General features: G+C 41.6%; 2 protein-coding genes across 4 annotated transcripts in view; both read right to left on the minus strand.

Annotated features, from left to right (window-relative positions):
* Window positions 1-24,264, minus strand: part of EOGT (EGF domain specific O-linked N-acetylglucosamine transferase) — a 669,726-nt gene that overhangs the window by 424,464 nt on the left and 220,998 nt on the right. The window lies entirely within an intron of this gene.
* Window positions 1-24,264, minus strand: part of TAFA4 (TAFA chemokine like family member 4) — a 198,479-nt gene that overhangs the window by 36,448 nt on the left and 137,767 nt on the right. For all 3 annotated transcript variants that reach the window (XM_087923637.1, XM_087923635.1, XM_087923636.1), the window contains one exon: window positions 20,300-20,455. In XM_087923637.1, the coding sequence (XP_087779763.1) occupies window positions 20,300-20,455 (156 nt within the window). The remainder of the gene's footprint in view (window positions 1-20,299; window positions 20,456-24,264) is intronic.

A 24,264-nucleotide genomic window follows, 5' to 3' on the forward strand; every position in this document is an offset into this window, starting at 1 on the left:
TGTTAGCTCTCAATGATCGCTTTGGCTGTGCTTCTTTCTTTGCTTTAATCAACACAGACAAAAATCTCTCCCCTTCCCTCCCTCTCTCTCCCTCCTTCCCTCCCTCTCCCTCCCTCCCTCCCTCCCTCCCTTTCTCTCTCTCCCTCTCTCTTTATGATCTTTGCAAAGCTCAAAAAGTGGTGCCTGAATTTTTTTTCACAATCCTAGCCCTATTTTGCCTAAACCCACGGGGGCCCCCCCTGGGGAGGCACTAAAGTTAGGCCGTTGCAATCCTTGATTTTTAAAAAAAGGATGCGGTCTTGTGTAATCAGCCTCACTGTTTTGACCCATCCTTTGCAGATACCCAAGCAACATCTTTTTTCCTTTGCTACTACATACGACCGGCCGCTTAGACCCCTCCAAAGCTACTTACAACCCAGTTCCTAAGTTCCGATGGTCAGCCGCTGCCCCACCCCTGCAGTCATGTGACTGTATTTTGGGTGTTCAGCAATCGGCCTGCATTTATGGCCATTGATAGCATCCTGCCATTTATGATGCTTCTGCCAAAATCTGGCGTTTACTTTGGATTTTCAGGTAAATCACCACCCTTCCAAACAATGGGTTCACTTAACTGCCACAGATTCACTTAATGCTCATGGTGATTCCCTTACTGACCACCACACAAAAAGTCATAAATTACTTAATAGGGCTTTGATTAATATGTGCAATTAATATACGTGTCGAAATTAGTATTGTTGATCTTTTAAATATACAATTATAATATCAATAAATATACTCACATACATATGCACAAATTTATATGTGGGATGGGGAGGAGCTGCTGAATGCAGGTGGTCCTCACCTTATGACCACAAATTGACCTAAGGGGGACATTTGTTAAGTGATTTTTGCCCCATTTTACAACCTTCCTGGCCACAGTTGTTAAGCCAATCACTGCAGTTGTTAAATTAGTAACAGGGTTGTTCAGTGAATCTGGCTTCCCCATTGACTTTGCTTGTCAGAAGGTCCCAAAAGGGGATCACATGACCCAGGGACTCTCATGCTCTTGGTAGAGTCGGACTCTGAAGGAGAGGAGGAACAGCCGACAGGGAGTGCAGGTGTGGCTCCGGAGGTTGTGGAGGAGGCTGGGGAAGTGCAGAGGCCGGCTGGGCAGTCAGAGGAAGAACCAGGCCCATCCCCTCTGCATCCTAGGACACTCAGGGAGGAACAGAGAAGGAAATAACTTGGCTTACGAGAGAGGAAGTGGCCATGATCCTTCTCATTGGTTGCAGCTGGGGAGACTAGTATATAAGAGAGATGATTACAACACAGTATTGCCAGAAGCAAAGTGTTATGTCCTGAGAACTCTAGGAGTTCTCACTCAGGTCCACTCACTTTGTGTGGGCGTTATTCCCCCATTCCCATTGGTTGGTTCTCTCCAGCAGCCAGCTATAAAAGCAGGCTGCGGGGTCCAACCAGTCGCTGATTGCTGCGAGCCAGTTCCAGGCGTGGCAAGCACGGTCAGCCCTTTATTGTAAAATAAAGTATTGTTGCACTCATGCTCTGGTTCAGCCTCTCATTGCTCAAACTTAACACTGGCGACGAGGATGGGATGGCTACCAGAAGCACCATGCAACCGCTGAGTCACTAGCCACCGATCCGCAGCCCAGAGAGAGCGATCGGCTGGCGATAAGGGAAACGCTGATCCGCAGCCAGAGAGCGGTCAGCCAACAAAACGAGCGATCAAAAAGAGCAAACGCTGATCCGCAGCCAGAGAAAGCGGTCTGGTTCAAAAGTTAGCGTCTGTAGCCGCTTGTTAGCCCCGCTTACGGGGAAAGTGAAGGCTGCAGCCGCAGCCGCTCTGAGATTTGGCGCGAAATTCAAACGGGTGTCATTTGAATTTCGAGCCAGTAGGAGACACAGCACAGCTGTAGGAAGTCACTAACGCCCACTTTTGGCGCGAATCAAGACACCTCCAACGGCTAGCAGCCAACGTGGTAACCCAGAGAGAAAAAGAGAGGGTAGCAAAAAACCTCTCCAGAGCTGATATCACTAGTAACTCACGAGCGCCCGTTGTCCCAGAGAGATTTTTCCGCAGGTAGCCCAGCCGTTCCAGCACCATGAGTTCCAACCCAGTATTCCCGGCGTTTAAACCAGACAAAGAGAAGTGGGAATCGTATAAGAACCGCTTCAATCATTACATCGATGCGGTCGGCCTGGCGGATGCGGGAGAGCATTGGAAAAAATCCTATTTCCTAATCTACTGCGGAGCCACCGTTCTTATACTTCGCCGCAGCACTCGTGGTGCCGAGAGAATTGAAAACGTTCCGTGGTCCGAGTTGCTTGAGATCCTCACTAACCACTACGCTCCCAGGCCTTCACAAATCGCCAGGAGGTTCACGCCCGTATGAGGAAGCAATCAAGTAAGGAGACCATCAATCAATATATGGCCGCCTCAGAACAGCAGCCCTGCACTGCGGGTTTGGAACATACCTGGAGGACATGCTCCTCGATCAATTAGTTTGTGGGGTCAAGGATCTCAACCTACAGAGGCGCCTGCTAGCAAAAAAGACCTCAACCTCGCGCAAGCGGTCGAGGAGGCCCTAGCAGCCGAGCTAGCAACGAACTCAGCCACCGAAATTCAGGGCCCAAGTGCCAAGTTGGCATCGTTCCCAGTCCATTCCGAAGAGGTGGAAGCGGAGGAAACCCACAACGATGAAAGCACGCCCACCGCCCGCCAACGACAGACGATCGCAGGTAGGGGCCAAACAAGAATACACTGGTCCACCCAAGCACATCACACTGTGCCTAGCCTGTGGGGATCGCATCAAAGGCCACCTGCAAGTTTAAAGGAGCCACTTGCAACAACTGCCATAAGAGGGGCACATCGCGAGAGTCTGCCAAGCCCCTCAAAGCGATGCACACAGACCCCCGTCCTCGCACTCAGGACCACAGAGGCAAGTATTAAACTGTCGCACGCACCGCCTTGCCAGGCGACTTGCCACACTGTTAGTAAAATTTCTCTCTCCGTTTCCCTAGAAGGTAAACCGTGCCACATGGAGGTTGACACAGGGTCAGCACTCTCAATAATCTCGTGGAGCACCCTCAAGAGACTCCATCCCAGCCTATCTACTACCCGGCTTCAGAGATGCCAGTTCGGTCTGAAGGACTACCAGGGGAAGGCCATTCCCGTGATCGGCAGAGGCAAGTTCTTTGTCAGTTTTAGAGCTTTTAAAGGCCACCTACCTCTAGTGGTAGTTAACGGCAATCTACCCACCTTATTGGGGCTCGATTGGTTTCCCCACCTCGGCCTAGGGCTAACAGGAGTCCATGCTGTCTCAACCTCAGACACTGACTCCTTATTCGCTGACTACGCAGATGTGTTCAGCGAGGAGTTGGGTGTTATAATGGAACCCCATCTCGTTCACCGTTGACCCCCAGGCAGTCCCAATCAGATTAAAACCACGTAGAGTTCCATTTGCTATTCGACCAAAACTAGACGCTGAATTGGATAAACTACTAAAACAAGGGGTCATTGAGCCAACAGATTTCGCCAAGTGGGAGACGCCCATTGTCACACCCTTAAAAAAGATGGTAGCCTGAGAATTTGCTCGGACTACAAGACAACAATCAATAAATATTTACAAGTTAGCGCCTACCCTGTGCCCGTCATTCAGCACTTATTACACACATTCGAGCCGGGCAGTATTTTTGCTAAATTGGACATGTCTCAAGCATATCAGCAGTTCCCTGTTGATAACCAAACAGCGGAACTTCAGACCATCGTCACTCACAGGGGTGCCTTCCGATGCAAGCGTCTCCAATTTGGCGTAGTGTTGCCCTGGGTATTTTTCAATCCCTCATGGAGCGGATTTTACAGGGCCTCCCTGGTGTAGTACCCTACTTCGACGACATCTTGGTCTCGGCCAGGGACAGACCCCAACTCTTCCAGAGAGTGCGAGCAGTGTTAGAGAGGTTCAGACAGCATGGCCTCAAGTTAAAAAAAAAGAAAAATGCGCCATTGCCACTAGACAGGTGGACTTTCTGGGTTATAAAATTGACGCCTCTGGCATTCACCCCCTGGAGTCCAAGGTTAGGGCAATCCACGAAGCTCCCACACCAACCTCCAAAACAGAGCTACAAGCTTTCTTGGGGCTGCTGAACTTTTATGCATCCTTCTTGCCCCATAAAGCCTCAGTAGCCGAACCCCTACACAGATTACTAGACAAAAAGTCACCGTGGCACTGGGGGCACAAAGAAGACCAGGCGTTTAACGCGTCCAAATCACTACTTACGCCAGAGGCAGTGCTCATCCAATTCGACCCCAACCTTCCTTTAGTACTGGCAGCAGACGCATCCCCTTTGGAATTGGGGCGGTCCTTAGTCACAGACTCCCCAATGGCGCCGAGGCCCCCATCGCTTTTTTCTCCAGGACGCTCTCGCCACGGAGCGAAACTACAGCCAAATAGACAAGGAAGCCCTAGCAGCTGCTGCGGCCGTGAAAAAGTTTCACGAATTCCTTTTTGGCCACTTCTTTCGAACTGGTCACCGACCATAAACCCCTCCTGGGCCTACTGGCCGCGACAAACAGACACCTCAAGTCCTTTCCCTAGGATGACAAGGTGGACACTTTTCCTAGCGGCCTACTCATACAAACTTATTCACCGCCCGGCAAAACTCTATCCCACGCCGACGCTCTCAGTCGCTGCCCCTTACCCGCTCCGGCTGAAGACCCAGCTCCTGTCAACGCCATTTTCGAAATCACCCAGTTGGACCTGCCCATCACCGCCCTTGACATCGCCGCTAAAACCAAGGCAGACCAAGCGCCGCCCAGGTGCTCGACTGGGTGAGGAGGGGGTGGCCGGGAGGCAACGTTGATAACAAATTCGCACCCTTTAAGACTCGCATGCAGGAGCTGTCCAGTTTGCAGGGTTGTCTCACTGTGGGGCACTCGAGTGGTCATTCCGACCGCTGCATGCACTGAGTCCTGGAGGCGTTGCACGAGGACACCCCGGCATCGTGAGAATGAAGTCATTAGCACGCAGCTACGTGTGGTGGCCGGGTCTAGACGAGACATTGTCAATTGGGTAAGTTCCTGCAGCATTTGCCAGGAATCCCGTCCTGCTCCCCCATCGCCACCCCTACCAGATGGGAGAGCGCCAGCGCCCTTGGTCTAGAATCCATATCGATCTGGCCGGCCCGTGCATGGAAAGATGTTCCTAGTGGTCGTGGGACGCTTATTCCAAATGGATAGACGTGGCACAGCTATCCACGACCACCACACTAGCAATCACCAACGCGTGTTAACGCGCCTGTTCGTTACACATGGACTACCCACTCCATTGTCTCCGATAATGGCCCACAGTTCGCATCAGTAGAATTCAGCCGTTTTGTTGCCAACCTGGGCATTCGCCACATTTTCACAGCCCCATTTCACCCTGCCAGTAATGGGTTGGCTGAAAGGGCCGCCAGGACCACCAAAGAGGCCCTCGCTAGGTTTGGCAGGGATGACTGGCACCACAAACTCGCACGGTTCCTGATGAGCCAGCACTCAACCCCTGTACAGTCACCAATAAGTCCCCAGCGGAACTTCTAATGGGCCGGCGCCTGAGGACTGTATTGGACAGACTGCACCCTCAATACTGCCCTGACTCTCCCCTCGCTTCTACTCGGGGTTAGACATTTTATGTTACAGGAGCTAGTATTCGCAAGGAATTTCGCTGGGGACCCACTTTGGATTCCAGGCGAGGCCACGCCGCCACCGGGCCGAGATCGATAGGGTCAGGCTGGAGGATGGTCGCGCCTGGAGGGAGACACATAGACCAGCTTAGAAGGCGCCCCAGCACCCTTGCCAACAAGAATCCAGAGTCTCCAGTCGAAGAGGAACCACCACATCCGCCGCCCAGCCACATCGCACCCAACGACCAGTCTGCACCAGCGGTCGCTCCGGTCAACCCAAACTCGGACAACAGCGCCCAGAGAGTTGACCAGCCTGATCCAACCCACGAGAGCTCGACCCCAGTAACCAACCCGGTGGTTTCCGAGGATGCCCAGTCCGGAGGGAGCGTTGGCGACACTATGCCGGCTCAACCGTCACAGACTGATACCGAACAGACAGACAATGTTCCCGAGCTGCGCCGTTCGGGCGCCAACACAAACCCCCGTCTACCTCAAGGACTATGCATGTTCGCATCTGGGGGAAGGGGTGTTATGTCCTGAGAACTCTAGGAGTTCTCACTCAGGTCCACTCACTTTGTGTGGGCGTTATTCCCCCATTCCCATTGGTTGGTTCTCTCCAGCAGCCAGCTATAAAAGCAGGCTGCGGGGTCCAACCAGTCGCTGATTGCTGCGAGCCAGTTCCAGGCGTGGCAAGCACGGTCAGCCCTTTATTGTAAAATAAAGTATTGTTGCACTCATGCTCTGGTTCAGCCTCTCATTGCTCAAACTTAACACAAAGCGTGTTTTATTTTGAGCTGAAGTTATCTTGGTTGGCATCCTTCCAACAGATTGTGCCTTGTTATCTCCTTGAATTTGGTAATTACTTATCCTAGTCTGTTGTGGAAACTTCGTCACTGTAGTTTGTTTGGTTTTTTTTTATTTCGCCTCTATCTGCTCATTAAGTTCAGACTGTATTGCTTTCTTTTGAAGACTATTTTTGAGTACATTTTATCTCCAACTGAGAATTATTGAACAGTGGGGCCAATATGGAGGCATTAAAGGACATTTATTTACATTTTGGATTTTGTTACAATTGTGTTACACTCCGGGTCATCACAGGGACACTGAAAGTGTCATAAATAATGAACAAGTTGCCAAGCATCTGAATTTTGATCAGATGATTGTGGGGATGTTGCAATGGTTGTAAATGTGACAAATGACTGTAAGTCACTTCTTTCAGTACCGTTGTTACCACTTCGAACAGTAACTAAAAGTACTGTTGTAAGTCACGGACTACCTTTAGAATTCTCTGCTCAATGCAGAAATAATTATAATAACAGGGAAAGTTTAAAAGCTATTTTATGATATTTTTAAAATAATTCCTTTTTTTTAGCTTTCCTGTACCATCCTTAGATGATTAGTATAATCATCTAAGCCCATTCTGATTTGAGGAGGGAAACTGTAAGTTAGAAGGTCAGAAGAAAACAAAATATAGAAAATACAAGCAGAGTGACCCTTGAGTATAAATATATGTTTTTAATTTAAAAAAATTTGCTTATTCCTTGTTCTAGTGCAGGTATAAGGCAATAATCTTATCAATTCCCCTGTTTCTACACAGCAGACTTGTAGCCAATATTTTTTATCTCACCTACTATTTCAAGGGTTCTTAAGGGGGTATAGTACAACATTTAAACAATGGGGGGCCAAATGCAATTAAAATGATATGCTGTAGACAAGCACTTACAGAAAAATTCTGTTTATGAAATAACACTTACTACTGCCATTGTTCAAGGATTACAATAGCTCCTCTGTTGGTGAGCCTTTGTGATAATGGTCAAACACACTGGGTCTCTGGGATGTATGCAGTTGTAAAGACGTCTTTTAACAACACCTGGAATCACTGAAATTCAGCACAAATTGCACGCACACTATTTAATTGTTCAGATTACCCACCAATGTTCATGAAAAAACTAAATAAAGGGAACGGGTAAACCAATGAAGTTCCAGTAAGTTTAACATACATATTCAGAACATGGACAAGTAAAAGTTTGTTGACACTTCCTTAGCTTATCAGTCCAAAAAATACCACCATGGAAGAGAGTCAGTTGGGTTTAGTAATTAAGATGCCTGGCTAGAAACCAAGGGATTGTGAGATCCTTTTCATGACTCTCTTTTCATACTCTGCCTAAATAGATTTGCCTTGTCATTCTGCATAATGCTCAGGGATTATATACAATGGCTAGATAAAATACACAGCACATTAAAATAACACAGATATTTCATACATTGCCTAAATCTCACACATTCTATAGATTTCCTAGGCATTCTATACTATTCTATACCAGCTTTTCACACCTCTATCTATCTATCTATCTATCTATCTATCTATCTATCTATCTACCTATCTATCTATCATCCATCCATCCATCAAAAATTACAAATTCAAATGAACAAAATGAAAAAACTAAAATATGACAGGGGCAAATAGGCAAATAGGCACATTAGTGCATCTCCCCCTTAGGAATCTCTTAAATATGAATGAGGTCCACAGAAGTTAAATTGAAATTAAAATTATGAAAGTTAATAGATAAGATAATTGAATCGGGCAAGCTTTTCCAGACACTGCCAGTAATATATAAATATCCAGTATACAAGATAATTGTATACCTCCTTGCTCCTCTCAGATACTACCCCTGCTACAACGGGTAGTATTGTGTAGCAGTATTAAAAATACGTGTTCTTTTTAATTATACCCCATCCTCCTTATGCTCGTCTTTGACTGTAAAAAAGATTGATTTGATTTGATCTTAATGTTGGAAGTGAACCCTGGCCAAGAACTCAATTGACTCTCTAACATGAAACCACTTTGTAAGCATCTAATATTGGTAATATTTAAAAAAAAATAACAAACAGAATGCTGTGAGATTAAACAACTCTACTTTGAAGGTGATACACTTCTGCTGACTTAGTAAGGGCAGCTATGTAATATCTTTGGTTCTTGTGCCTTTTTAAATAACTCTCCCTCAGAAAATATAACCAGCTTCAGATCGATACAGAGTTATAAATTGTTTCCCAGACCATATTGGCACCCATCACCTTGCTTGGCACGGTGTGACCTGAAGCCTTGACTGACATTGCATCAAGAGCTTCACTTCTGTTGTGCTGAAGTAGGGACAATACGCCTAGAAATTTTTTCTCTTTTGTGCTTCCAAACTAACGTAAGGACTAGCTTTTACTCTATAATCCTCACACATAGAGAATAGCTAAATACAGGTAGTTCTCAATTGGGACCAGAATTTCCATTGCTAAACAAAGTGGTTATTAAGTGAGCTGCACCTGATTTTATCACCTCTTTTGCCATAGTCATTAAGCGAATCACTGCAGTTGTTAAGTGAATTACATGGTTGTAAAATGAATCTGGTTTCCCCCATGGACTTTGTTTGTCCAAAGCTGGCTGGAAAGATCTCAGATAACACTGGGATGCTGCAACCATCATAAATGAATTCCAGTTGCCAAGCCCTTTGATCATTTGACTGTGGAGATGTTAAGTGCAAGGATCAGTTCTACGTTTTTCTACTGCTGTTTTAACTTCAAATGGTCATTAAGCAAATGACTGCAGCCAGATTTAGCAGCCAGATTTCCAATGTATCTTAAATAAAGTAAGCCTAAGAAATATTCAGACATGTTTTTTAGCTTACCAGAAAAACATACTACCTAGCAGTTTCATGGCCTTTCCATTTCTATGCCCTCCATTATTAGTTTCTCCTAAAAGAATTACCGTAACTAAATGTTTAAATGATTACATTTTTAATTTAAATATTTAAATAATTATATTTAAAAGCTGCAATGAACACTTATCTCTGTGTATACATTTTAGTACAAGTTCAGCAATCCTTCAGATTTATCTTCACCTTTTGGAAGGTAGTTATTGCCACACTCCCAACCTCTTGTGTCTTTAGTCATTTAAGGTCCAGATGAAACTGGAGTAGAATATTTCTGTCCATTTGTGGGAAATGTGTTTGGATTTAACTAATTATTTTAATTTAAGTTTATCTACCATAAACTGGTAAATAACCTGGATGGTTGGGCAGGGAGATCTGGGCAATCTGGATACTGTGGGGTGGGGAAAAGTCACCAGGGAGTGAGCTGTGGCCTCTAGGACCCTAGCAATTCTGTACACCCTGGGTGGGTGGACAGTAGAGTTGGGGTTAGAGATAAGCAGGTTGGCCGGAGTTGCAGCACTATCATGTTTGTAAGGGCAGGCACATTGCCAAGTGCCCAAATTTTGATCACATGACTAAGTTACACATGACTTCGGACAGGGGTCTTAACTCTCTTTGTTCAGCATCATCATTTCAAAGGGACACTGACCAAACAGTTGTAAATCAAGGACTACCTGTAGCAACTGCATAGCAGGCAGGGCAAGAGGCTCAGGACAAACAGAACAAGCGTTGGAAGGAACATTGGAGGTCTTCTAGTCCAACCCCCTACTCAAGCGGGAAACCCTATATGACTTCAGACAAATGGTTGTCCAACCTCTTTTTAAAAATCTCCAGTGTTGAACCACCCACAATTTTTGGAAGCAAGTCATTCCACTGATTAATTGTTCTGACTGTCAGGAAATTTCTTAATTCTAGATTGGTTCTAGATTTCTTAGTTCTAGATTTCTTAGTTCTCTCCTTGATTAGTTTCCATCCAATGTTTTTATTCCTGCCTTCAAGTGCTTTGGAGAATAGGTTGCCCACCTCCGATCTCTTCTTTATGGCAGCTCCTCATGTCACCTGTAGATCTTCTTTTCCCTAAACTAAACCTACCCAATTCCTGCAACTGTTCTTCATATATTTTAGCCTCCAGTTCCTGAATCATCTTCGTTGCTCTTCTCTGCACTCTTTCTGAGGTTTAAAACATCTTTTTTTTATTTCATTGTGACCAAAACTGAATGAATATTCCAAGCATGGTCTGTACTTTCATGTTTGGAAGATTCTATCAATGTAGCTTTATAAGTAGAGTTAGCCCAGGTGGTTTTGAGGCCTATCTGGTTTATCCTAGAAGGCCAAGATCAAGAGAATGCAGATAATAGTTTGCAAAACATTATTAGCTTGGATCATCTGCTTCTTTTTGCACTGACAGGAAGACAGCAGTCTGACTTGTCCATTAAATAGTTGATAGCAAGAGAATCAAGACTTTCATAACTACAAACATAGAAATAAAATTGGGTGCTAAATTGAAAGTGTTCGCTTGCCAAGATTAGTATAACCTAATGTCTTTTCTTTTTCAAAACATCTGACTAAAGAACTAGGATACGTTACCTATGGCACAAGTTTGTCAATAGCTTATCAGGCCACACTGACTACTACTAATCATCAGGGTAGATGAGTTCAAATCTACAATCATGCATACTGGACAACAAAAATTGCACTCTGATTTCCAGTTCAGAGCTATTCCTCATACAATGTATATTGATATCAAGCACCATCATATATGAGATGGATTTGTTGAGCAGAAGTTTGTTTGTTTTTTGCCCAGAAAAAATAAGACTACACACCAGGACACTGTCAAAAGATCAGTGTAAACTCTTCTGTGAAGGAAGGGGGGATTATGAACCAGTGCCACAGACATTAAGAAGGGAAATGTTGGAATCCGGCTTAGTTTGCAGCAGCTTTTGTATCTACAGATCTTGAGGGGCAGCAGAGGGACTTATATTTTATCTCTTTCCTAAAAGATGTACTCTGCAGGTCCCTGTGGAACATGTTCTGATTGGTTAGACTGATATTCTGAACATTTTTATCACTTCCTTCCTTTCTCTCACTTCTGTCTCTTCTGACTGATCTATATAGCTCAACCATTTAGCTGAATCATTATTTCTTCCTAATGGAGCAGTGCAGACTGCATCTTAGCAGTAGAGTTCAGTCACTTTGCTCAGAAATTACCAATCAACGTACAATTTCCTAATGAAAGCTATATCTTTTTTTCACACAAATATCAGCCTCAAGAATAATTTATTACAAAAGTTATACACCTAACTTTAGTGTTTCTCCCTACATGGAATCTTTCCATTACAATAATCTATTTGCGATCTGGCATTCTATTTTGATGTAGATTTACATCATGTAGCTATATAATGTAGCTTTACAGTGGCTTAAATAAATTTAGGGCCATAGTTGATATTTCATTTTGTTCTCAGATTTTAAGTATATTCGTATATATACATATATATTGTGTGTATGTGTGTTCAAAAAATGTTAAAGTTACTAGTTACTAAGCCCAAATTGGGGACAATGGGTTAGCTCTTTGAAAAGGAAATGACTACTGAAAATAATTAGCTACACAAGTGAGGGCAGAAACAGCCAACCTTAATTAAAAAGCTCCTTTAGGCTTCTGCTATACAGAAACTTCCCAGAGTTGCATTCATCCCCCCCCCACCCCACAAAGTAAGTGGACATACATGGATTCCTATCCTAAATATAGAGTAAATTATCACAGGGTTTATAGTATAAATTAAAAAAAACACTCTAAGCTAAAAGAGAAATGTAGAGTTGCCTATACTGTACATCTAATAAACGTATACATAATATTTCCTTTGTTAAATCTCAAAAAATATGAAGTAAACAGTTTCAAGAAAGATCTGTTAGGGAAAATATTAGAATATTGTAAAAAAAAAAAAAAACCAAATGGAATCTACCTCTGCCATGCATATTTTAAGCAAATATCTTGAATTTATTCCACATCATAAGGTGTATTGTTTCACAGTGCACAGTATATAAAAAGCTATCAGCTTTGCCTTGGAATAGATGTAGACATATACAAACACATACAGAGATACACACACAGAGTGGAAGGGAAGGAGATAAGGAGACGGAGAGAGAGGAAGAGAAGGAAAGAGAGGGGATGGAGAGAGGGGAGACAGAGCAGAAGGGGGTGGAGAGAGTGAGAGAGATTACATTTTGAATTGCTTGCCCAAATGTATGACGTACGAAAAGTAAACATACAAGCAACATTTAATCTCTGAATAAGAGAAGTTAATATGTGACATTGGGAATAAATGAGGTGTCTCAGGGAACTGATCTTTTACCTGAGATTTCACCAGATCAAAAATAAATGATGTTCCACCTAACTTGAGATAATGCATAAATGCTTTTAGGGAGATAAAAGTTTACTCTGTATTTCTCCTGACTGAGGGGATTACTTGTAAAAAGATTCAGTCAAATATATTTCAGTTATCTTTTGAGGCAACTAAAACGTGTGTGTGTGTGCATGTGTGTGTGTGTGTGTGTGTGTGTGTGTGTGTGTGTGTGTGTGTTCTTAAGTTTTCACAGGTATTTATATGTATGGTATTCAGCTTTGTTCGGGTATTTTCCCATGTCTTTATTGTTGTGCTTTTACAGATAGATAGATAGATAGATAGATAGATAGATAGATAGATAGATAGATAGATAGATATCTCCAGAACTAAAATTATATTGATTATATTTACTAAGCTTTCGTCAGTCTCTGCTGACATCGTCAGAGTATTAAACTACCATTACAGACAACTATGCCTTTATATATCATTAATCAATTTAGCCCTTGCACTCATAATAGGCCCTTCCATAATGTATCTAATGTTTAAAAAATTTACACTCCACCTTTGTGCTCAGATGAACATGTAAAAGGAGCCAAAGATTTTATATATATATATATATATATATATATATATATATATATATATATATATATATATATATATATATGGATCTTTGGTTGTTCGGGTTTTCTCCCGCGTAAGATTCAAAGTGTCTAGGCAACGTTTGATGAAGTCTCATTCATCATCATCAGGCCTCTGTCTTTGGCTCTTGCTTTTCAGAGACTCTGAAAAGCAAGAGCCAAAGACAGAGGCCTGATGATGATGAATGAGACTTCATCAAACCTGTTGCCAGACACTTTGAATCTTACGCGGGAGAAAACCCGAACAACCAAAGATCCACATACAAATACTCTCCGAGAACCTCAGAAAACATATATATATATATATATATATATATATATATATATATATATATATATATATATATATATATATATATATATATACACACACCATGTTTCTCATATAATAAGGCCGGATCTTATTTTATTTTTGGGGGGCCCCGAAAAATGGCTAGGCCGTCTTTTCGGGGGTGACTTAATTCCCCCCCCCGCATCTTCAGGCGGGTGGCGACGGCTTGGATGTTGACCTCGACGTTGGTGGGGCACTTCGTATTGGGGTCAACGCAGGCAGCACCATATCTGGGTGTGCAACAAAAGTACTTCCTAATGGCAAGCCCCCACCCACCATTCCCCCCATTTCGCATGTTTTAATATAGGCCTTAATTTGGGGGGAGGGCCTTAATTTCATTTCATGCCTATAAAACATGCTGAGACTTCCCCTTGGGGGAGGCCATATTGTTGGAGAAACAAGGTGTGTGTGTATATATATATATATATATATATATATATATATATGGATATATATGGATCTTTGGTTGTTCGGGTTTTTCCCGCGTAAGATTGAAGTATCTAGGCAACGTTTCGATGAAGTCTCATTCATCATCTTCAGGCTTCTGTCTCCGGCTCTGTGCTTCTCAGAGTAATGGAGATTGCAGCTGCTTCCTCCTTTTAACTGCCAGTGGGGGTGGGACTTGATTGGGTGGGGGCTTGGCTGTGTTCTGATTGGGTGGGGTGTGTTCTCATTGGTAGGGGTTTGGCTGTGTTCTGATTGGTTGGGGGTTAGCCGTGTTCTGATTGGTTGGAGGCGTGTTCTGTTCAGGTGGGGGCTTGGTTGTGCTCAGGTTAGTCTTAGTTGCTGGGGATTTGAGCTGAGAGTTGTGATCTTGCTGTTTGGCTTCTAGTTCGTGGTCCTGCTACATCTTCATAGTGGGTGTCGGTTTGCTTCATGTATGGCTCAGAGGGGTTTGAAGTGGGTAGTGATGCAGCTGCAGTGCAGCTTCTGGTCCATGGTCGTTTCTCATTTTCTGAATGGGTGGGAGTCTGTTTTCTACATGGAAGTGTGGTGGTGGCATCTTGTGTGGCTCTCATGGGTGTGGGTCCGGTGTCCTTCTTCATGTTAGGTACTCGTCTGTTCATGAGGGCGGGTTTCCAAATGGCTGGAAGGCGGGAGGTGTCATCTCGTTTGTTCATGCTGTGTGGGCGTTTTTCTATCTCTATGGCTTCTCTGATTATTCTGCTGTTGAAGTGTTCGGTTTTGGCGATAGTTCTGGTATTTTTAAAATCAATTTCATGTCCTGTGGCTTTGAGGTGTTGGACCAGGGAAGAGGGAAGAAGAACAAAATGCTTAGCCGATGAACAACACCAAAAAACCGAACTACACACTCTCACCAACGTACTTACAGCCAATGGATTCCAAAGAAAGAAGATTACCCACCTAATCCAAAAAGAAACCCCAACCAAAATCCAAGACAGAGAACAAGAAAACGGCAAAGCCCTCCTCCCATATATAAAAGGCACTACAGACAAAATTAGCAAGATCTCCAAAAACACAACATCAAAACAGCATTCTGCACAAACAGAAAATATCCACCATCCTAAGAAACCCCAAAGACAAAATCGAATTAAAAACCAAGGAGTATACGAAATCCCTGCACTGCCTGCCCTACCACATACATTGGACAAACTAACAGAAGAATAAGTGCACGCATTGAAGAACATAAGAACTCACTCAAAAAGAAGAAACGACCTCTTCCCTGGTCCAACACCTCAAAGCCACAGGACATGAAATTGATTTTAAAAATACCAGAACTATCGCCAAAACCGAACACTTCAACAGCAGAATAATCAGAGAAGCCATAGAGATAGAAAACGCCCACACAGCATGAACAAACGAGATGACACCTCCCGCCTTCCAGCCATTTGGAAACCCGCCCTCATGAACAGACGAGTACCTAACATGAAGAAGGACACCGGACCCACACCCATGAGAGCCACACAAGATGCCACCACCACACTTCCATGTAGAAAACAGACTCCCACCCATTCAGAAAATGAGAAACGACCATGGACCAGAAGCTGCACTGCAGCTGCATCACTACCCACTTCAAACCCCTCTGAGCCATACATGAAGCAAACCGACACCCACTATGAAGATGCAGCAGGACCACGAACTAGAAGCCAAACAGCAAGATCACAACTCTCCAGCTCAAATCCCCAGCAACTAAGACTAACCTGAGCACAACCAAGCCCCCACCTGAACAGAACACGCCTCCAACCAATCAGAACACGGCTAACCCCCAACCAATCAGAACACAGCCAAACCCCCTACCAATGAGAACACACCCCACCCAATCAGAACACAGCCAAGCCCCCACCCAATCAAGTCCCACCCCACTGGCAGTTAAAAGGAGGAAGCAGCTGCAATCTCCATTACTCTGAGAAGCACAGAGCCGGAGACAGAAGCCTGAAGATGATGAATGAGACTTCATCGAAACGTTGCCTAGATACTTGAATCTTACGCGGGAGAAAACCCGAACAACCAAAGATCCACATATAAATACCCGAGAACCTCAGAAAACAAATATATATATATATATATATATATATATATATATATATATATGTGTGTGTGTGTGTGTGTGTGTGTGTGTGTGTGTGTGTGTGTGTGTGTTGGGTATATGAATACACCAACTGGTTTGGGTGAATGAATATATAAAACCTAGGTTTAAGCGTTTGCAACTTTAAGCTAAAAACTGCAATGTCATCGCATAATTATGGGTGCGGTTGTAAGCTGCAATAAGAGGCAGTGAGAGAGACGTAACACTTCCTGGTTTCTGATCCTGGTTTCGAGTTCCTGGTCTGATTCCTGGTGTTACTGGTCTCTGGTCTGTCTGCTGTCTGTCTGCCTACTGTTTCCTCCTGTATGAGATGTCTACTGTGCAAGATACTTCTCTCTACTGAACACAAGGACTGTTTGCTTGGTGAGCTGTGGATTCAGCATTGTCTTTGAGAGAAAGGTATCAGAAGAAGATTTACAAGCAGATAAAGACATTGTATTTACTGTTTAAAAGACTAGGTAACTGGATAGATATACTGGATACTGACATATGGACTGAATGACTCTTCTTAATCTCTGTATGAATTAAATACCTATTTAAAACCACAAACAGTGTTTTTGTCTCAAGTGTGTGTATACTCTTGGGCCCAGCCTCTCTCTCATTTGGCTGCCTGGCTTGACTGCTGCTGTGCACTCAGCTCGGGGGTTTATCCCCAAACACTAACATTATATATATATATATATATGTGTGTGTGTGTGTGTGTGTGTGTGTGTGTATGTATATGTATGTATGTGGATCCTTGGTTATTCGGGTTTTCTCCCGCGTAAAATTGGAAGTATCTAGGCAACGTTTTGATGAAGTCTCATTCATCATCTTCAGGCTTGTGTCTTCGGCTTTGTGCTTCTCAGAGTAATGTGAGCTTGCAGCTGCTTCTTCCTTTTAACTGTTAACTGTTTAACTTGATTGGGTGGGGGCTTGGCTGTGTTCTGATTGGGTGGGGGTGTGTTCTCATTGGTTTGGCTATATATATATATATAAATTTGTTTTTTTATTTTTTATTGTATTTGTTTTTATACACACACACACACACACACACACACGTTAAAACATAAGATCAATACTAACATCAGTTACATTATGTTCATCTCCGAATGAAAAACTTTCTAACCAGCAGGAAACCAAAGGTCAACATCCAAAACATAATGGGGACTTAGTGCAAACAATTTTATCCCCCCAGAAGTGGGTGAATTACACCAGGGATGTCAAACTGGTGGTCCTCTGGCCACATTTGTCACAGGCCATGCCCACCCCAGCTCCGCAAATGGGGAAAACGTTATGAAACATCACATGACATCAGCGTGACGCTGTGAGTTTGACATGTGAACTACACCATTCGTCCTGCTTTATCCCCCACTTGTTCTATACAAGCTGAATCCTTGTAGCTGAGTTTCTGTCCTTCTTGATCACTGGAGGTTTTTAAGAAGAGTTTGGACATCCATGTGTCCAGAGACCATAGGGTTTCTGGTCTGAGCAGGTGGTTGGACTAGAGGACCTCCAAGGTCCCTTCCAACCCTATTTTTTCTGTATTCTATATCTGCACCTACTCTTGGTGCTTGCCTCCATAATATGTTTTTGTCTTGATGCCTTGTCTTTCTAATTCTATCACCCATCCAAATATTACTGATTAGAACCCCATAAAGTGTCATAACACTTAAACTGCCTGAAAAATAAATTTGATATCTCTTCCAAACTGTGGAACACATAAACATTAGATAAGATTCAAAAGTTAGCAGCATAACTGTAATCTATAATTTGACTAAAGCATATTTTACCATTGAAAAACCTTAGGTTAATTCATAGATTAAAACATCAGAGAAATTAGGGGAAAAATGGAGTTCTGTGTTGTTGCTAATTCATTTTAGAAGGATATGGTTTTGTGTGGAAAGCAATGAAAAGAGAAGTTAAATATCTTCAACATAGATTAATAAATATGTTTTCTATGTCAATATTAATTATCAAGAAGCTATTAAATCACGTACTGTTTTGCTTTCATTCAAATATAAATCTCTCCACATTTTATATCTTAGGATATTTCACTGCTGTTGACAGAAGCACTAAGTAGAATGTATGGTTCTTATTGCTCAACAAAAAACTATCCAGTAGAAGAGAGAAATCTAATCACTCTGCTGTTGGGGAGTAGGGGGAAGGAAAGAGTCATATTTAAGCAATTCCTTGATTTTGCTTAAAGCAATCTAAATTTCAGCTATTAATATACATTTAAATCAAGGAAGAGAAACCCTTCACATTTTCATTGGAAATCATATCTGTTGAAGAAATTAAAATAACAGATATAATTTCAGAATGTCCACCTATCCAGATGAGGATGGCTGCTCTAATGTATTGCCAGAGACAGACAGAGGAAGAAAAGAAACAGAAGATATATATCTATATAGAAAAATTCTCATTTAAACACAAAAGCAAATTATGGAAAGCAACTGTAACCAGGAGACTATCAGTGTTACTCAGCCCGAACGACAAAAATCAAGATGACCTTTGGAAAACAGGAAAGAGAATTAGAGTTTAGTGAACATCCATTTCTTTCAGTTCAGCTCAGGTAGTTGTACTACAAATTCACTTTGCTCCTTAGGTTGAGGTTAAGGTTGATGGCCAAATTCAATACCTGTATTCACACATATGTTGCCTTTTTCTTTGAACCAGGCTATAATTCAAATGGCAAGTATTTTTTAAATAGCTCTAACACAGAAATGCCCATTCCATATGTAGTTTAATCCAGTGGTGGGATTCAAATTTTTTTACTAGCGGTTCTGTGGGCGTGGCTTGGTGGGCGTGGCAGAGGAAGATACTGTAAAATCTCCAGTCAGAGGTGGTATTTGCCGGTTCTCTCAACTACTCAAAATTTCCGCTACCGGTTCTCCAGAACTGGTCAGAACCTGCTGAATACCACCTTTAATCTCATAGAAACAGGTCTCATCATTCCTGTCTTCATTACTAGCATGGCCCTGTGAAGATAACTAGAAGATGATCTTCATTTTCTGCTGACTTCTGCTGACTTCACTTCACTCTGTTTCCAGTTTGTTTTATATGTATATAATGGACTTAATTTCTTTCAGACACGGAAACTCCATGGATTTCCCTGTCTCAGCCTTATCTTCCTCCTTAGGACTCCTATTATGGGGATAAAAGTGAAGCCAGAACCTTATATAAGTCACCTACAAGAAAGGTGGCATATGGATAAAGAATAGCACTTAGCACTTAGACTTATATAATGCTCCATAGCCCTCTCTGGGCAGTTTACAATGTCAGCATATTGCCCCCAACAATCTTGGTCCTCATTTTACCAACCTCAGAAGGATGGAAGGCTGAGTGAACCTTGAGTCTCATCAGGATCGAATTCCAGGCTGTGGGGAGAGTTTGCTTGCAATACTGCATGCTAACCGCTGCACCATGAGGGTTCAAAGAAACAAGAAATTCCATTCCTCCTATCAACTGCAAAATCCTACTGTGTTTCTTCATGCTTCAAAGTCAAGATTTACACCATTTCAAGAGATTTAGTGGACAAAAGTGATAGATGTGTTCTGGTTTTGTGGAATTGTGGGGGTAGGGGTGGGAGGAAGAAAGTGGGAATGGCCACGTTTGGTGGAGGCTAACTTTTCTTGCATAGTTAACTAATTCTTTTATCCTGTGGGGTTTTTTTTCTTGGCTAGAAAAATATCAAATAGGATCAAATTGGCTATTCCTGGATTAATTATCCAAAAGACCTTTGTTAAATTTAGGCCAGGTTCAAAGTAGACTTTTCCATGCAAAGGGGTATATTACATAACAAGTAATCATTCTGGCAGAAGACTGCATGAACAAATACTTAATTTTAGGAGATTGACCCTTTGGGTTAGGATCCAACTAATTATCTCTATTAATATAACTATTAACATCTCACTGCTATAACTAATTAACTGTATCAATTATATAATTTAATTACCAATTACATGTAAAGAAACATATGACTAATTTTAATAAAGAGAAGGATTTATTTTCATTATTATCCATTATGAATTCACAACTTCAAGGAGACGGAGAGAGTCTTTCAATTCTGAAGCCAATAAGGTAAAAAAAATCCTTACCTTCGACACAAGATGGCCGCGCGTGTGTTGTGCCTGCAACCTGACCTGGGAAGCAAGAACACTTGACTGTCTGTGACCGCTCTTCAATCCTGTTCTTGTTGCAACACCGATGCACTGCAACCACCTCGCAGGTCCCTTGCTTAACTTGGTTGAGGCCTACGAACAACAAGGCATAGGTTATATTGTCTCAGCACTGATTACAAAGGGCATTGTTTCCACATTTTCCCCCCAGAAAAAGCAGTTCATGGATGAATTATGAGAAATTTTATTCCAGCCTCCTCACCCCATCATTTTACCTATTACACTGTGTGACTCATCCATGTTATGCAATCCATTACAATGGAATAATTCATCAAATTTGTATACTGTTGTAATCACATAATAAAACCTAAAAGCAATTTGGTATTAAATGGGCTTCCAATAACTAAGCACCTGTCTGGCCTTAGCAGGAGGACTATTTCACAGTTTTGCTGAGTCCAGGATTGCTACCAAAAACCAGTATCAGATTCCTCTTGCCTTTTTATCTTACAGAAATTAATTTATCCCGAGAGGCACATTGGTCAGGTTAATACCAGTTGAAAAAGGCAATTCTGAAGATACCTGGGAAGCAAGCCATAAAGTGCTTTATAGGTTAAAAACAAGTGTTTGAGCAATTCATGATAACCTACTGGAAAGTATTATTCAACAAGATTCTATTTACATCATTGCAATCCAATCAGGTAATCTTATTTTCTATTAAAATAAGCAATCTACTGATTGAAGCATACCCTTACTCCAGAATTTTTATGTACAGATAGAGTGGTTTTTTTTTTTTTGCTTTACTTTCTGATATATTTACCAAAAGTAATGTAATGTACTTTCTGACTTTGGGCCTTTATCGGTGTTTGCAAAGATCTACGTAAGTTAATGTGTATATCTAACAGCAACACTTATTCATTTACTAGTAGAATGTGGCAACAGTCTTTTGGGAACAGTAAAACATGCTCATCAGGTTGCATGAATATGCAAAGCCAGGCAAAAATGTGAATTAACTTTTGAAACTAAAGGGATATCTAATTAAAGATACAAGTTCCCACATAACAACAAAAATACTTTTATAATTTTGAAAGGCCAGAGTCATACATATTGCTAGAACAGCCTTTAAAATTTCTATTTAGCTCCTCATAGAGGAGAATGGAAATTAAACATAAGCTTGAATTAAACCATGAATCCTTGCTTACTAAATCATAATATTTTAAGATGATTTCTGATAGTGATTGATATGGAGGTATTGCTTCCAGATTTATTTACTTATTCATGCAAAGGGATTAGCAACATTTCGGTTTGTATGCTACTTGTCATCATTCTATTTTATTAAATCAAGATTCCAAAACATGTTATTCAACACAGCCAACATCCTAAAAGAATCAGCGATCAGTGCTCATTTGCACCCTCAAGTTATTTTAAATTAGTGCATTTTTAACACTAATATTATGCTGAAGTCACTCTATAGGTAAATGAAATCCCACAACTGGAATTCAGATCCAATGAAAACTCAGGTTAGTCCTCTGTTATATTTTCTCCACGGCATTTCTATGTATAATAAAGAGTTACTACCTTACATAAAGACCTAAACAGTTCAACTGAAAACTATATAAGGGGGAATATGAGCCAAATAACAGAATATACAAGATTTTATTCAAGCTCCCCAGCCCCTAGATACCATCCTTTTAACAAAATATGTTTCATCTCTGGGATGAATCATCAATTTTATTGAAAGTTGCAAAAAAGGTCGATCATTGTACTTCAAAAGTTGATCATAGCCACTATATTATATTTATTGACAGCCTGTATATTTTAAGGACATGTCTAACATATAAGTAATAGCATTTTCAAAAAAAGCTTTGGGGCAATGGATACATTGCAAACTGAGAAATAAATAAGCAGGCAACATTTTTATATCTCCACATCTTTCAAAAAAAATCAATTCCTAAAATAGGAATAAACTCTCTGTAAATATTTCCAAGCTGCTATAAACAGAAAATTGTATTTTGCTAACAAATAAAGAACAAGTACAGTTCTGTACACTTAAATGACTTAAACAGGTTAATAGCTTGCTAATAATGTTGCATCAACAGGAGTTAATGGAGGTGATTATTCTCTTGAAAATTTATGTAGGGGAGACCTGTTGATTTTTTTAAAAAATATAGGATTCAATCTGGACTGAGCAAGTTTTAAGCAATTGGATGCTGAATTTAGAGAATAAGATTATGAGCAATAAAACTCACTAAAATCCCAAAATTAGCAGTTAGAGAACAGTCAGGAGGTGGCTATTGTAATACCCTGCTTATTTCTTTTATTCAAATCTTGTAGATTGGGGCCCAGGAATCCCAATTGCATAACGTGGAAGACAATAATTGTTTTTAATTTAAGAACCTAAGTCAATATGCTTTCAAATCCACGAGAACCCTTAAAATGACTCCCCAAATCCCCTATGAATACAATCGTACATGAGCACATCCAGGACAGTATTACAGAGGGTTTTCCAGTTTAGAAAGTTCTAGGTACATCATGTTAGTTTAGAAGGATAGTTCAGGAAGGAGACGTAACTGCTCAGAGCCCCTCTTATTTCCCAGAGCTCCTGAGCGAGACAGAAATATAATTGATTGATTGATTGAACAAATGGTATGGGTAATGTAGAGACTTTTGAGGTCAACAAATAATGCTTAGTGGTGGGGGATTAGGAAGAAACAAAAGGTCTTTCTTCACACAGTACACAAGCTGAAATCTGGAATTCCCTCAGATGTAGTCATGACATTCAGTTTGGGTAGCTTTAAATTAGAGAAATTCATGGAGAATAGAGCTATTAGCATTAATGGCTAAAATTTATTCTGCAATCAGAGGACTCTCAATATCATTTTCTGTACAACCTGTATATAGAAACGAATTGTAGAATCATAGAGTTGGAGGGTGTCTTAGAGGTTATCCTATCCAACTCCTAGATCATTGTAGGCCATTTTTGAGAGACACATGGCTGTGTATGGCAGACCACATAATCAGAATAACTCTTCTCAATCTCTAGCCTAGATCTGCTTCCTATTCGTTTAAGACAATTGATTCTAATCCTGCCCTCTGGGAACATCAAAGTCCACTCCCTTTTTCAAGTGACAATTCTTCTGATATTTGAAGGCAATCATATCTCCTCCTCTCCAAATACTACACCAGCTAAGCTTTTGATTTAATTCAGCACCGGGTTTCTTAGCTTCTCATATTTACCCCAGTTTCTGCTTATTAAGACATGAAAACAGTGCTATCCATGCAAAGCAGAGAACCGCATGAATCTAACTAGTGTATGCACATTCATGAACAGAAAGCATAATTTGAGGTCCTCCGCTGTCAATAAATTTTGTCAGTGGAATACATAAATACATCTTTGTTTTCAAATCAAGTCACTCCTCCTCCATGCATATGAGGTTCGGAGGTTCTTTTTCTGCTTATGAGGGAATCTGTCTTTTTTTCAGGGAGTTTTGTTTTTCCACTGGAAGCCATAACACCCCTGTTTGTTCCCATGCCCTTCTCAATAAGGAACCTGAGTAGATTTGAGAAAAGTCATGTTCCTTGATTTGCCTGAGAAGGTCACCAGAACTCTTAAAGCTCACTTCCCACAATATTTTTTTAAAGTCAAGGACAGCTGGGCAGTCCTTGACTCACAACTGGTCGTTTACCAACTATTTGAAGTTATTATTAAATGTTGTACCTGATGATTCTTGACTCTTGACGAATGTATCTTTTCTTTTATGCACACCGAGAATATTTGCACCAAGGCAAATTCCTTGTGTGTCCAATCACATTTGGCCAATAAAGAATTCTATTTTATTCTATATGGAATTATATTATGACGGACATTCACGGGGATACTTATGATGTTGTTCTGAAGTTCTGACAGTGCCACCCCTCCCCCATAATTACATGAGCTCATGTTGGGC

This window comes from Pseudonaja textilis, chromosome 2, assembly GCF_049901715.1.
Source record: "Pseudonaja textilis isolate UNSWEBS1 chromosome 2, rPseTex1.2, whole genome shotgun sequence".
NCBI lineage: Eukaryota > Metazoa > Chordata > Lepidosauria > Squamata > Elapidae > Pseudonaja > Pseudonaja textilis.